Genomic DNA, 15,191 nt, shown 5'->3' on the forward strand with positions numbered 1-15,191 from the left:
AAGGAGAAAGCTATCTTGTACGTGGGTCATGTTGACACTGAGATCAGCCTACGCCTTCATTCCCACATTTGCAGTGCAGCTGCTCTGTTTTGCTCACCACACGGGCTGCTTCCTATAACATAAACTGACTCGACAGGAAAAGGGTTGGAGAGACTCCCAGCTGTACCTCTGCCTCCAAAGTTCCTTCTTGCCTCCTTTATACGTAAAATCAAGGAGAAGCCAACATCTCTCACCCAGAGAAAAGTGTAGTTTCTGAATAGTATCATTGTAATCTGATTTTAGGATGGAATTTTTTCCTTTTCTTTGACTTGGGCATTGAACGAAATACTAGCTAACCCCAAGGTGACATGCCAATACAATGAGCACCCTAAATCAATGGAGGATTTACTGTCTAGGGATACAGGAAAAGGAAAGGGGGGAGGGAATGGCACCCTAAGCTACAGAAAGGAAGGAGTGTGTGTGAGGGCAGGGGCATCTCTTTTACTTTGGAATACTGTATCATCAATCTCAGACTAACCTGAGTTTTGTTTTCTAACAACCCAGAATCAGGAATGATATAAGGAAAAGAAAAGAAAAAAAAAACCTTGGCACCTCAGCCAGCTCATCCCTGTAGCAGGATCTGGGGTAAGGTGCCAGCACTTTTTCTTCCCTCTTTGTGAACTGAAGAGGTGCTGTGAGGGCAAAACTCACTGAACCAAGGCAAACTGCAGTGGCTGGAAGTGTGTCCCTAAAATACCCCAAGCAAGAGGATGTATGTGAGGACATCAGCCTAAGACCAGCAAGAGCAACAAGGCCCCCTTGGGAGGAATAATCACCCTAGAGTCTTAGCTCTGTGGTTGAACACCCAGCCACAATGGCATCTGTTTCCAGCTGCCTCCAAAGTGATTTTTTTTTTTGCAAAGAACCCTACTTCTCAAGCAGGTAATAGATAAGAGAAACAGCAAAACTCCAGGGTGGGAAAGCTGTACTGCTTTAAAGAAAGCAAGTCCTTGACAGAAAGCAATAATGAGCTTTAAAAGGGGGAGAAAACGGGAAGGGAAGCTTTGCAAATAAGAGCTCTGGGATTAAACAGTAAAAAGTACTAGTGACACCCGCAGCTTTGGGGATGTGCTGAGATGAGAACAAACACCTGAATGTTTGGTTAGAAAGCTGGTCTCCCAGGAGCATGCCTGGTTATGTGTGTCATAACCTGCTTTTAATATCCTCTGAAGATGTAACTTGAGAGAAACTGAGGTTCATTACAGTCACGTGATTACGAAGAAGTGCCAGGGTGGCATCCACTCTGGATAGGTAAAAGGCACAGAACACATCAGAGAGAAGGGGACCCGCTCTGGTACTTTTCCATCAAGAACCAATCACAAGCAGGATTGATTTCCTCTTGTAGGACAGAAACAATGACAGTGCCCTATGTAGTATGCCTGCTTTTGTCATTGGGAGTATTTTTAGAATTGCCATTGCCTTTTATGACTCCCCTAGTAAGGCAGATTCTCTATACAGAGTGTGAAGCAAGTAAACAAACAAACAAAAACCTCAGTTTTCTTAAATGACTCATTCAAGGTCACAAATGAGCTAATATAAGAACTAAGAATTCCTCTAAGTTCAATGTTTTATTACAGCTTTTTACTCCTGCGGGATAAATCTTATATTGAGGGTATCTTATGAATAGAACTAATTTAGAAGGGTTTATCCTGATGTGGAATTGAGGAAAAGGTGCTATAGTAGAACGCTATGAAGACAGGGGCCTCCTCGACTTTCACAGAGAAGGTAAGATTGCTGAAAAGGATGAAAAGGGGGCAGGTGAGGAAAAGTCATGGGGTCGGGACTTTAAATGGAAAGTTCTTTAAGTAGCAAAACAAAGAGAAATCCAAGGGATAAAGTAAAGTAAACAATCATAAAACAATCAAAGGTGCAAATATGGATATAAATCTATTTCAACACAAACTTTTCAAAACTAAGCATTGGAGTATTTTGCTCCCACTCATTTCTGCTTCAACATTTCCCCCTTCAGATCAGCCCAAAAGATCTGAAGAAATATACTTCCTGTCCATTAAATGAATGTTAGAAACTAAACTTAAAATTTCATTAGAAAAAAAAACCATTTCCCTTAAGTATCCTCATCTTTCCTTAATATTTTCATTTAAAAAATAAACGAAGGCATTAGTCATGCATCCCTCAATTGCAGGTTGGCCTCTTGGTTTCATTCTCTGCAACGGGCTCATGCTAAACTTTCCCAAGCTTGCAGCCATCATCCGTTCTCTTCCTGAAGCTCAGAAGCTAAAAACTCTGGTCATCCCTGGTCATGAGCATTTGGGCCACAGCAAGATAAGAACCACGGCGCCCAGGTGCAAAAGCAGCTTTCCCAGCTCAACTTGATTACTTGGGAGAAAAGACCTTGATCCCTGCTCACACCCACCAGGATCATTTCACTGGGAAGAAGCAGATATTGTGTGCACTAGTTCACTGGTCCAGAATCAAACCCATTCTGAGAAAGAGACTGTGAAGGTGGGAAGCTCTGTGGTGACGTGGGGAGGCTGATTTTAATATCCACACTCATCCAGCAGTAGAACCCCTGACCAACGCTGCAGCAGTCCACGCCTGGGTGTCTAGGGTCTGCCTCTAACACTGCCTCCACTGTTCTCTCTTGCACCAAAAGCCTGTTTTTCACATCTTTCCTATTTGGCATCCTCAGCAGAAGTGTCTGACTTGATGAGCTGGGATGTAAACACAGAAAGCCTACAAGAGAAGCAAGCTAGAATCCACAAACCACCAGGGAAATGTTCACCAGTACTCCAGCCAGCATCCTTGAGTTCCAGAGGGGCAGAATTCACATCAGTGGTAGAACTCTAAGGCAAGGATCTATCTGAAGCACCATGATAGGACCGGAGCCATCCTTGACTTTCAGTCCAAATCCCTCTCCTTGTTCAAGTGCAGCTCCGGGGCAAACGAGAACAACTTGCCATAGATGGGGCTCAGCTCGGCATCCCATGACAAATCTTTAATAGAAATGGATGCCTACCTCACTCCACGTTCTGTTTTAATTCCCTGTATGATAGAATGAAGCTAACAAGGAGAGGTCTACGGTGTCACAGCAGGTGACAGCTCACAGCTTTTTCATAATTTTAAATGGCTACTGTAGTTTAGGGGTAAACAACTTCTCCCAGGTACTTTTGAAGCCAGTCACTCCGCCAACTGTCTGAAGACAGGGTAATTGTCACTCTTCTTCCCATAACTTCTTGTTTTCATATCAGTGGCTGGCAGGTTTATCTGCTTCGGAGCAGCTTCTGAGCCACATCAGTGACACTGGCTACGTCAGCAAGAGCAATTGGAAGGGAGGAGACTGTCACTGCCAACAGCAAGGGGAGAGAAAATTCTAGCCTTAAGGATAAGATGATTCTTCTGTCTTTCTCTCTGCGTAATAGGCATGGCTTCCAGGGACCTCAGACATTATGAAGTTTCATCACTCCTTCTTAAGGTTTGGGATACAAGGGCATTAAATTTCATTTCCAAACCCCTTGTTGTAGACCTGCGCTTACTTAAGAAGCAGTGGGTTTCAAATGTGTCAGAGTATAGAACACTCTAAGTATCTAAAGCTACACCAAGCACACCTAGACTGCCTTCTTGCTCAATTCAGGCCGTCAATAAGTCTAACTGCTTTCACTGCTGGCGCTAGTGTAATCCACATGACACCATAATCACCCACAATTTGATTAGGATCCGTGGCACAACGCTACTCCGTAGTTGATCTTTAAAGTAGATGTGAAAGCCTCTGCCCTCTGAGATAGCAGTTCTTTAAAGTTCACAGCTGCGGAAGGATGATTCTGTCCCATTGTCAAACAGTCACCTCTGGCCCAACACAATGTAAGGAGACAGACACATGGCCAGTATTGCTTTAGAAGATTCTGTTTGTGAGGAAGAAACAAAATGCTAATGCAGAAGGGAGTGAGTTCAAAACGAAACACCTTGCAGAGCACAAATATATATTCACAGGTGAAAACAGGACCCTGCCAGAAAAGCACAGTGATTCGTGACTCTCTGAAAAAAAAACGATAATGCCAAATTTTTGTGGAAAGATCCAGCTTATGATTTCCGAGTTCCTATAAGTTGTTTCATCTAATTCATAGCTAATGGTGGACAGAATCAAATTCAGAACGCTGTGGGGTTTCATCTGCATGGACTCCTGACATTCTAACCTCTGGAGCAAGCCCCACAGCCTCACTGAGAGTTCGGCTTCCCATTACATAATGCCAACGACCAGTAACTTGCTGGGCAGCCACAGCCAAGCCATTTGATTTCCTGCACCTCTCTCTGTTCTGAGTAGGAATACAATGAAGACCATAAGCTGCTTTGCAGGGCGAAGAACTAAGAACACGCCTAAAACAACACTTCGTATGATTACAGTGAAGAAAGAATTGACTTTTGTCATACTGAGTGCCATTCCCCCACGGGGTGACCTCAGTTCTCCCTTGAAGCTGTGCAGATGCTAAGCGATCTGTATCAGGGCTCTGGACCAGGGTGCTTGAACCTCACAAGGTCTAGAGCTTGCTTTAAAAGGTGTCCATACACTCCAGTCTCCAGGAGGCTGGAGACACAAAGCTTGAGAACCACTGCTATCCGAAGCCTTGGCTACAGGTGTTCTCTCATACAGCAACACTGCCCAGCACCGAAGCGAAGCCTGGGAAGACGGCTGCAGAAGCCAAGAACAGCGGCTTAGAGGAAACCTGAAGAAAGCCTCAGGTCCCTAACCTTAACTTCTTCAGTCACGGTCTTCAGGTTGCCCCAATCTGTCCAAGGGGGATTTCCTCGGTTATCAGTGCCTAGATTGTTCCCTAATAACAATAGTAACAATAACAACATGGACTGAGAAGGGCCCAGAGCTAGAAATGCCTGCTCTGTCAGCCATTCCATACTGAGGACACCTGTTGGAGGGGAAGCAGAAGGGTCCCACAGGACTCTGGGAAGGACAGATGGATAGCTTGCCTGGCAGACATTATTGTGTGTAGTGTACAAATGAACCGGGGAGGAGTGGAAGAGCTTCTGACCTTTCGGAAGTATTAGGAGGGTGGTGGATCCTTCCCAAACAAGACCCAAGACTGAGCCTTGACCAAGAAATTGTGCTTGAAAAAAAAACAGACATCAGAAGAGGGGGTGCGGAAAATAATCAGGACACTCTTCACAGAGGGAGGGAATGTTCCAAAAGATGGACATAAGTGAGGTTATCATCCTCTGTGACGAGGTCAGGAAGAAGCAGGGTGCTCTTAAAGAGGAGAGCGTGAGACGAGAATTTCATTCTCATTTTTCAGATCTAGGTAGCTCGCATGAAATCACTTAGCACTTATAAAGCATTCTGCAGTTTAAAAATATTATGGCATTCACAATCTCATTTCGTTCTCATCTGCCTGGAAATGCTAGTTCCGTTTTCTTCCATTTTACACAAGAGGAAACTGAGGCTGGGTAGAGAGGATTATGTGATCCGCTCAAGGTCACGTGGCTGAAATCAGCCCTAGGAAGCAACCAGGTGCCCCTCGCCCTTCAAGGTGGTCGTCCACCTTGAAGTGTTAACTCCTCAAGGAGAAAGCTGACATAGCTGCACTGGACTTCGCCCTGCTCGCGAAATTTGGGATGGAGCATTGCCCTCCAGTGCCAAGAAGGGGACCTGATGACGCGGAGCCACAGACCGGGATTTCCCTATTCTGCAGGGTTCTCTGGAGCCTGGAGCAGAAGCCTTGGCTCTCACACACCCGCGGGTGAGTCAAGTAAGGCTTACAGCAGTTTCTGGATAGAGATTTAAAGAGAGAGGAGAGGGACAGGACTGGGTGAATTCCCTTCTGAGCGGTCCCAGTACTGCCATCAAGAGCAGGCATAGGTTTCTGGACTGGGCTTCCCACTCTTGCCCCTACCCCACTGGCTTCTTTCTTGGCGGTCCCCTAGAGCCAGAAGGCAGCTCAAACGAGGAAAGGGACGGGGGAAAGTGTGGAGGTGACAGGAGGCCGGTCGTGTAGCACCTCTGATCTTCTGGGTCTGAGCAATCATGAGCCAAGCCCAGCTTGAAGTTTGGGCATCAAAGGTTTCAGACCAAGTAGCGAGTTGCCCCGAGAGCGAATCGTCCCGGGTGGGAGATCTGAGAGTGAGAGGTGGCGACCCGGAAAGAGGGGAAAGGCTGGAGAAGGTGCCGCTTCCCAAGCCCCTGGATAGGTGGCTGGTCCGCCTCTGCAGCCCGCGAGTGCGGAGAAAGCGCCCCGCACCGCGGCGCAGCGCAGCCCCTCCTCGCTGCGCCGCGCTCCTCCCCACCTGCCCGCCGCCTCGCCCGCCCGACCGCGGAGACTCACAGTCCGCAGGAACTGGATCTCATCCTCGCCTCCTTCTCCGGCTTCGGCCATGGCTCCCGGGGCGTGCGCGGCGCCCCAGCTTCGGGCGCCTCTGTTTCCCCCAGGCAGCGGCGTGCGCTGACTGCCGCTCTGCCGTTGCTCTTTCTCCTCCTCGTCGTCCTCCTCCTCCCGCACCTCGCTGAGCCTCGGCAGCGCCGAGCTAATCCCCGACCATATAGGGAGCTGGGCTAACACTTGACTGCACTGCAGAGCGCCAATGCCAGGCGAGCAGCCCGCCCACCCCTCTCCCCTCTCGCCCCAGCCAAGTGCGCGGCCGCCGCGGACTCCGCGGACAGCGCAGCGCGGCGCGCGCCAGGCGGGTGTGGGGCAGAGCCGGGGACCCGGGCCGGCGCGGTGGAGCCTCCCCCGCACCGCACCGCACCTCACATTCGGTGGAGACGCGCGCCCCGCGGCGACGGGAAGATGGCTCTTACACAAAGGCCAGTTGCTTAGATTCGCTGCCCCCAAATTGGGCACAAACCCTCTAGATTTGTCCACTTTGCGTGTGTGTGAGTGCGTGTGTGTGTGTGTTTGAGAGAGAGAGAGAGAGAGAGAGAGAGAGAGAGAGAGAGAGAGAGAGAGAGAGAGAGAGAGAGTTGATTTCCTATTTGAGTTGGAGTGCCCATCTAAATAGAAAATGGCGTTGACCCACCACCACCCGTGGAAGACTCGGTAGTTTGGGTGTACCTTGGTACATACAGCAAGGAGAGAAGGGTGCTATGACTGTTCATTCAAGGCAAAGTTTGTAACTCACCTTTAGAGAACCCCTTCACTCTTTAAAATTTGATAAGGGGGGAGCGATAATCAGAATGCACATTACACATGCGTGAAATTGTCAACTAATAAACTCAATAAACGTTTTTTTAATATATATATATGATAAGGACGGACACACTACACCTCCATTGAATAAAGATGCAGTAACCCCCAAGATGCTTCAGGGGGCTCCCATTTTGTCCTTGATTTGGAAGTTAGATGACATCAGAATCTTGTGAGCATCTCTACCCTTGTTTTGCTCTTTCAATCGCCAGTTCCGTGCACTCTGAGAATGAGCGTATACAATAGGTCTTAGAAGGCTAACACTCACCCACTCAGCCTTGCGTCGTTTATGTAGGATTTGGGAGCAGTCTTATTGGTCTTCTGCAGACTCAAGGTGCAGGATGCCCCTTCTGTGTGCTGGTCAAGAAGTTTCCTGGCAAAAAGAAATATTCAAAGGAAGAGCCTCGAGAAGGAATGCAGACAAGTGGCAGCTCTGGGGTTAAGCCTAGCAACTCCTCTAAAGTCTGCCTGGGACAAATCAAGCCGTCTCTACACTGTGGCATTTTACATTTTGGGAGCCCCCTGGCTGTGCTCACCTCTATGCCCTCTCTTTGGATAAAGATTCTTTTTGTCTCCATCACTGGGGACAGGAGTACATTTTGAAAGGCGAAAGGCCTCTTAGATTTCTAAATCCTCAGGAAAGCTATCAGCCATGGTTAGAACTTCAGCAGAACCCACAGGAAAAAAAAATGAAGTATTTTCGGGATGTTTGAATTGTTGAAAGTCAGCAAGGAAACCAAGAGCATTTGAATGGACAGGGACGGTGCAGCTGACATCACTGCAGCTGAGGGACAGCCGGTGCGGCCACATAAAAATGTTCGTTTTCATTCTTTCAGCTCTCATGGTTCACGAAGTTCTGAAAACACCACTGACTACTGAAGATACTCCTGTATTTATTTAATCCTGCTTACTTGCCACACATGAGGGACTCTTGGGTATGTTTTATCAATTAGAAAAATGAGGCTCTAACGGAATAGTGGAAAATGACCAAGGCATCATCATATAAATAAGCATCTCATGCGCTAAGGATTGTTATTCATGGTGGCCAAGTACTCAGATGGTGTTAATGGGGCCAGGGCTGTGTATTCAATCCCAGGAAGGCTGGTTAGTGCCACTCATTTGTGAGTTAAAGATGTAGCCCCCTCACTTTGTCTCAAAAGCCTCAAAAATCTTGGTTCATTTAGCAAAAAGGAAGGCAGTGTTGACTATAGTAACAAAACTATTCTTAAGGACATAGGAACTAAGAGGTCACATTTGATATTTTTTTTTGCCCATGTGGACCTATAAACTGTATGTAGTGTTAAGCTTGCCTTCAATGACATTTCAGCATCACCTCCAGTGATGACTAATCTTGGCTGTCAACCTATCATACCTGGGAAGATGGAACCTCAGTTGAGAAATTGCATCCATCAGATGGACCTGTAGCCAGGTCTGTGGGAATATTTTCTTGATTGTTAATTAATTGAGGAGGTCCCAGACCACTGTGGGGAGGTGTCACCTTTGAAGATGTGGTCCTTGTATAAGAAAGCTAGGTGAGCAAGTCAGTGAGCATCATTTCTCCAAGGTTTCTGCCTCAGGGTTCTACGTTGGTGTCTAATTAGGGTTTCTGTTACTGTGATGAAACACCATGACCACAGACAACTCGGGGAGGAAAGGGTTTATTTGGCTACCATGTCAGTTCATCACTGAAGAATTTCGCCAGCGGAACTCTAACGGGGCAGGAGCCTGGAGGCAGGGGCTGATGCAGAGGCCTTGGAGAGGTGCTGCTTACTTGCCCATGGCTTACTCAGCCTGCTTTATTGCTGAACCCAGGACCACCAGCCTATGGGTGGTCCCACCCACAACAGGCCCTCCCATACTAATCAATAATTAATAAATTAATTATATATGCCCTATAGGCTTGCCTGCAGCCCGTTCTTATAGAGGCATTTTCTCGATTGAGGATCCCTCTTCTCTTATGATTCTAGCTTGTGTCAAGTTGACATAAAACTGGCCAGCACAGTTGGCTCCCCGATGATGGACTACAATCTAAAAGCTAAAATGAACCCTTTCTTTCACAAATTGCCTTTGGTCATGATGCTCATCACAGCCAGAGAAACTACACTAGAAACATCATCTGTTTGCTGAAATGCATTTCTCGAGCTAATTACGCTTATGCTTGCTCTGTACTGACTCAGGTTCCACTTTGAGAAAGGATAAAGGCAATAATTTTAAGAGCTGAACAGTTGAGGAAGCTGATTCTGCTGGCACTGCTGAAGAATGCATGGGCAGCCCATATATGGCAATCTATTGAACTTGTAATACATAACCATAAATGTGAATCCTATCCATATATTGACTGAATATTTATTTTTCCATCAGCGAAAGGAAAAAAAATCTTTCTGTGTTTTTCACTTGGGTGTTTAAGTCATGAATCGCTTCTACATGTGATAGGACAAAAGGTATCTCTACTGCGGTGGCAAATTTCCATTGTCAACTTAGCTAGATTTAGAATCACCATGAAAACATTCTTCTGGGTCTGTCTATAAAGGAGTTTCCAGAAAGGTTTGACAGAGAAGGAAAAAAAAACCTACCCTGTATGTGAGCAGCGTTATAGCATGGGGGCCAGACTAAATTAAAAGAAGTGAACTGAGCACCAGTATTCCCCGACCGCCATGTGTGTGTGTGTGTGTGTGTGTGTGTGTCTGTCTGTCTGTCTGTCTGTCTGTCTGTCTGTCTTGTCTATGGACACAATATGACCAAAAACCTCAAGTCTCTGCCATGTCTTCCCCGCCACAATAGACAGTGCCCTCAAACTGTGAGACAAAATGAATTTCATCTTTAAGCTGTTTTGTGGCAGGCGTTTTGTCCCAGCAAGGAGACAAGTAACTACTTCATCCACCTGGAAGCTCATGAACAGAAATAACATAAAAGTACAGCACCCTTTGGTACCAATAGGCAGGATGGAAAACATATTTTACAGATATTTTCAATGTTTAGATGTGATATTATTCATTTCTAAGACATCTACAATAAGCAACTAAGGTGGTACCTTGATGGGGGAGAGTCTTCTGTTTTGTGTTAATTTCATTGGTTAAATAAAGAGACTGCCTTGGCCCTTTAATAGGACATAAAATTAGGTAGGCGGAGTAAACAGAACAAAATGCTGGGAGAAAGAAGCTGAGTCAAGGAGTCACCATGATTCTCCTACCGGACACAGACGCAGGTTAAGATCTTCCCTGGTAAGACACCTCGTGGTGTTACAGGGATATTAAAAATGGGTTAGATCGATATGTAAGAGCTAGCCAATAAGAGGCTGGAACGAATGAGCCAGGCAGTATTTAAAAGAATACAGTTTCCGTGTAATTATCTCGGGGCATAAGCTAGCCTTGCGGGCGGCTGGGTGCCAGGGACGCAGCCTCGCCGCTCTTATTACAACAGTACCTATCTGTTCTACTGACTTAGAAGCAGTTCTCTTCTTCACTGGAGAAGGGATAGGTGTGTGAAAATGCATTTCTTCTTCTGGAGATATCTGTTTCTCTCCCAGAAGAGCTACAAACATTAAAATGCTTCCCACAAACAAGGATCCACCATCACACATATCTTCGCCAAAGCTGAACACATGGAGTTCCCTCCTCTTTTTCTTTGTCCTTCCTCTTCCCCTCCCCTTTCCTTGCCTCTCCTTTTGTAATATCTCAAGATTGGAGAAGTATATTAAAAGGTCAGAGTTCACATACCCCTCGAGTGCAACACTCCTAAGACAATCAAAGAAGGGACTCTGTTCCCAGGGACACCCTATGTGTCACAGCAGAGATGGGAGTGAGATGAGCAGGCCTGCAAAGGCTTTCTCCATGTCCAGTCCATTGAACGTCTTTACCCTCAAGAACCTCCAACTGTGACCAGTTGCTAAAGCAGTAGTTGAAGCAACTGGCACCATCACAGTTTGTATGCATTTACTTCTGGGTCAGCCTGCATTTTTTCCTTTTTTTTTTATTGAGAAAGGGAGAAAAAAAAACAAGTTTTCACCTTCTCCCAGCCTCCCATTTCCCTCCCCCTCCTCCCACCCTTCTCCCCTTCCCCCCACTCCTTTCCCCCTCCCTCTCCAGTCCAAAGAGCAGTCAGGGTTCCCTGCCCTTTGGTAAGTCCTAGGTCCTCCCCCCTCCGTCCATGTCTAGGAAGGTGAACATCCAGACTGGCTAGGCTCCCACAAAGCCAGCACATTACGTAGGATCAAAACCCCGTGCCATTGTCCTTGGCGTCTCATCAGCCCTCATTGTTCGCCATGTTCAGAGAGTCCAGTTTTATCCCATGCTTTTTCAGTCACAGTCCAGCTGGCCTTGGTGAGCTCCCAATAGATCAGCTCCACTGTCTCAGTGGGTGGGTGCACCCCTCGTGGTCCCGACTTCTTTGCTCATGTTCTCCCTCCTTCTGCTCCTCATTGGGACCTTGGGAGCCACATTAGACACATTAGAGTACTACTCAGCGGTAAAAAACAATGACTTCTCAAATTTTGCATGCAAATGGATGGAAATAGAAAACACTATCCTGAGTGAGGTAACCCAGACCCAAAAAGATGAATATGGGATGTACTCACTCATAATTGGTTTCTAGCCATAAATAAGGGACACGGAGTCTACAATTGGTGATCATAAAGAAGCTAAGTAAGAAGGTGAACCAAAGGAAAAACATATAGTTATCCTCTTGGCTATGGGAAGTAGACAAAGTTGCCGGAGAGAAAATTGAGATCTTGGGGGTGGGGTGGGATGGGGGTAAGGGGAGATGGGGAGAGAAAAGGGAGAAGGGGAGGAAGGGGGGAACTTGGGGAAAAAGGAGGATTGGGATAAAGGAAGGTTGGATAGGGGAGCACGGAAGCACAATTCTTAGTTAAGGGAGCCACCTTAGGGTTGGCAAGAGTCTTGAACCTAGAGAGGCTCCCAGGTGCCCAAGCCGAGGTCCCCAGTTAGTTCCTTGGGCAGCTGAGGATAGGGAACCTGAAATGACCCTAGCCTATAGCAATACTGACAAATATCTCGCATATCATCATAGAACCTTCATCTGGTGATGGATGGAGATAGAGACAGAGACCCACACTGGAGCATCGGACTGAGCTCTCAGCCTGCATTTAACAAGAACCGAAGCTGTTGCACCTTGCATCCACATTTACATCATTGGTAAGAGGAGGGTTTGAGGCCCAGGTTAAACTGTACCATTTAAGGGCTGAATCTCTGAGCAAAGAGATCTGAATTCTTAGCGTCTGCTTCAGCTTCTGGGAAGTGGGAGTCAATATGCCTACTTCTTGGGGTTCCTGTAAGCAGAATTAAATGATTCGGTAGTTATAAAGTGTTTTTTCAGTACCACATGAAAGTGTTCGGTAGAGGGGCTGGAGAGATGGTTCAGCAGTGAGTACCACTGTTGAAGAGGACCTGAGTTTGTATCCCAGCGTTCACATTGGGTGCTTATAAGCACAGCTACAGGGCTTCCAATGCCTTTGGCCTCTTCAGGTACCTGCGCTCACATGCACATACCACCCCCCAAAACACCCACATTAAAAGAATAATTCTAAAAGTCTTTTTTAATGTGTTCCATATAAAAATCCCGAGATTTACAGCATCCGGGTCTGTCTCCACCTTTCTCCTGTGCTGAGGTTTCCACTGCCTGCCTTTCAGGTATGTGTGTGTTGCTTCAATTCTGTAAGTTCTCTTGGCATTTGATTTTAATGAGTTTTTATTCATATAGAAGGAACTTCTGGCTTCTGAAAATAATTTCCAATCACAATAAGAAAAAATATCCTGGATAGAGCTCATATGATACAAGTTAATGGTGAACCTCGCTACTGTTTCTTTTTCTTTTTTCCCCTGTGTTTGCTTCTAGGAGCATTTTTCTGAGCCGTATTGTGCCTTTATCTTTAATGAGAAATGTATTCTGTTGCTATGGCATATTGAAATGTATGGCTCCCCCCCAGGAGGAGGAATTGTCAGGACCAATCTCCTCCATTCAGGTTTCCCCCTGGGCTTGATGGGATTGAAATCCAGTGCCTCGTGGAACTATATTTAATCAGATAAGTCTCACTTACACTAACCTGGATGCCTTTGATTTTTTAACTTCTGCATTTTAATTCTTCCCACAGCTCCGTGGCACAGATATATTAGAGCGGCTGCCATCAACAATCCACCCTGACTCACTGCAGCTTGAATAGTCACTGCCGAAATAGGATAACACGCAGTGGGAAAGGAGACCGGTACAGTTTTATGTCATCTATTTCAGGTGGCAGGGCAAGACCCACATTTCAGGAGATAAAAAGAAATGTAGGTAAATGACTTTGATTCTGATCCCAGGGTAGTTTTTCTGTGCCAACCTCCGGGTTCAACCTGTCCCTACACCGTGTTCTCAACCGATCTCATTTCTAAGTTATTTGAGCTGGCAGAATTTCCTTTAAAATAACTCCCGCAATTTAACAAAGCAGATCTCCCTTCTCTCTGCATGACAAGGATGCATAATTTTCTGTTGGCATTCGGTGTGTCAGTGTCTTGGGATGCAAGCTTCGCTTTGAAATTTCCTTCTCGATACGTCCTCAGCACTGCCAGCAGGCATGGAACAATGTTGCTAGACCCTTCAGAAGAGCCTTGCAGGGCTGCTGAGTGGCTCCTGTTGCTCTGGTAGAAGTTCGAAATAAGAGGTAGACATTTTGAATTCTTCTCTACCACATACAACTGACCTAGAAGTTGAGAAGACAGAACCATTGTGGTCCAGTGCAGCTATAGTAAAATAGTTGGGTATATCATGGGTTCGTAAGCTTTCTATACTGCCATTAAGCACACTGAAATCCCACCGGTGATGGTTGTTTTTATTGTGCAAAAAAGTAGGCTTTTTTTTAACCGAAAACAGGAGAAAAGACAATTGTGACCTACAATAACTCACTGCACTATATCCTCCCTTTCTCTAAATGTATGCATATACTTGCAAGTGTGTGTGCATGCACACACACAAACACACATACACACGCTTCTCTAGGTTATCAGTGATCGATACTAATTTTGCGAACCCTGGTAAAAAGGTCATCTCACTGGCTGTGGAGACGTCTCAGTGGATAAGGTACATGCCATCTAGCATGACAGCTTGATTTTAGTCCCCAGAACCCATGTCATGGAAGGAAATAGCCAAATTCCTGCAAGGTGTCCTCTGGTCACCCTTCCTAACACATATGCTGCAGCATGAGTATGCCCATACAAAGTAAATTAGATAATTATAAGTCCAAAGAAAAGTGAGTTCTTCCATTGCTTGGGTAAACTGCACTGATAAAAGACTAGACTCCATAGGTAAAAGTTGGGACTGGGGCACCAATCTCCGAGCTCTTTGTTTAGTGTTTGTTTTCCATGTTTCTTTGTAAATGACCTTAGGATAATATCACAATGTGCACAAGATTTTGAGTGCACATTTAATTGCAGATAAAATAATTTTATCCTAAGTAAAGTGAATTTACTAAGCTCAAAAATCTTTGAAATGCAAAATACGCATGCTGAAATTTTCTCTGCGGTTGCTAGAGCCCATTACTTATGAAGCTATTTACTACTCTTTAAAACTAATACAAAGGACAAAAGGAACGAAAGACCAGGTTAAAGTTAATCTTAAGGACTCCTAATGTGAATACCTGTTACACACAATACAACATGCTCACCGATTGGGGGGACTGGAGGAATTACATTTTTAGGTGGTACTAGTGCAGCCTTCACAAAAGCAAAGCTTAGATTTATTAAATTATGTAACTCACATATCCTTTTTTCACATTTTCTGCATCCTGTTTAGTTTATACCTTGGCATTACAGTCTAGGACATCATATTATGAAACGTCAGAAATACATTGCATTCTGTTCCTTTCCATTTCACCTTTGTATTGTGTGGTCCTGCTAACAGCACTTTCTGAAATGAATCCCCATCTCAGAGCACCTTCTCTGGCACCATCCTGGTTCTCCTCCTTCAGTGACTGTCCCTTCTCTGTCCCTTCCGATGACCTCATTTCCTCCTCGCATG

The 15,191-nt window shown here is 45.8% G+C and overlaps 2 protein-coding genes across 2 annotated transcripts in view; one reads left to right on the top strand and one right to left on the bottom strand.

The window, feature by feature from the left end:
* Positions 1 to 6,663, bottom strand: part of Ryr3 (ryanodine receptor 3) — a 524,632-nt gene extending 517,969 nt beyond the window's left edge. The window contains exon 1 of the mRNA XM_075961717.1: positions 6,327 to 6,663. Within this exon, the coding sequence (XP_075817832.1) occupies positions 6,327 to 6,377 (51 nt within the window). The 5' untranslated portion in view covers positions 6,378 to 6,663. The remainder of the gene's footprint in view (positions 1 to 6,326) is intronic.
* Positions 5,647 to 15,191, top strand: part of LOC142843775 (transmembrane and coiled-coil domain-containing protein 5B-like) — a 63,549-nt gene continuing 54,004 nt past the window's right edge. Inside the window, exon 1 of the mRNA XM_075961723.1 lies at positions 5,647 to 5,744. The gene's annotated coding sequence lies outside the window, so the exon portion shown is untranslated. The remainder of the gene's footprint in view (positions 5,745 to 15,191) is intronic.

Source organism: Microtus pennsylvanicus, chromosome 2, assembly GCF_037038515.1.
Source record: "Microtus pennsylvanicus isolate mMicPen1 chromosome 2, mMicPen1.hap1, whole genome shotgun sequence".
NCBI classification, from domain to species: domain Eukaryota; kingdom Metazoa; phylum Chordata; class Mammalia; order Rodentia; family Cricetidae; genus Microtus; species Microtus pennsylvanicus.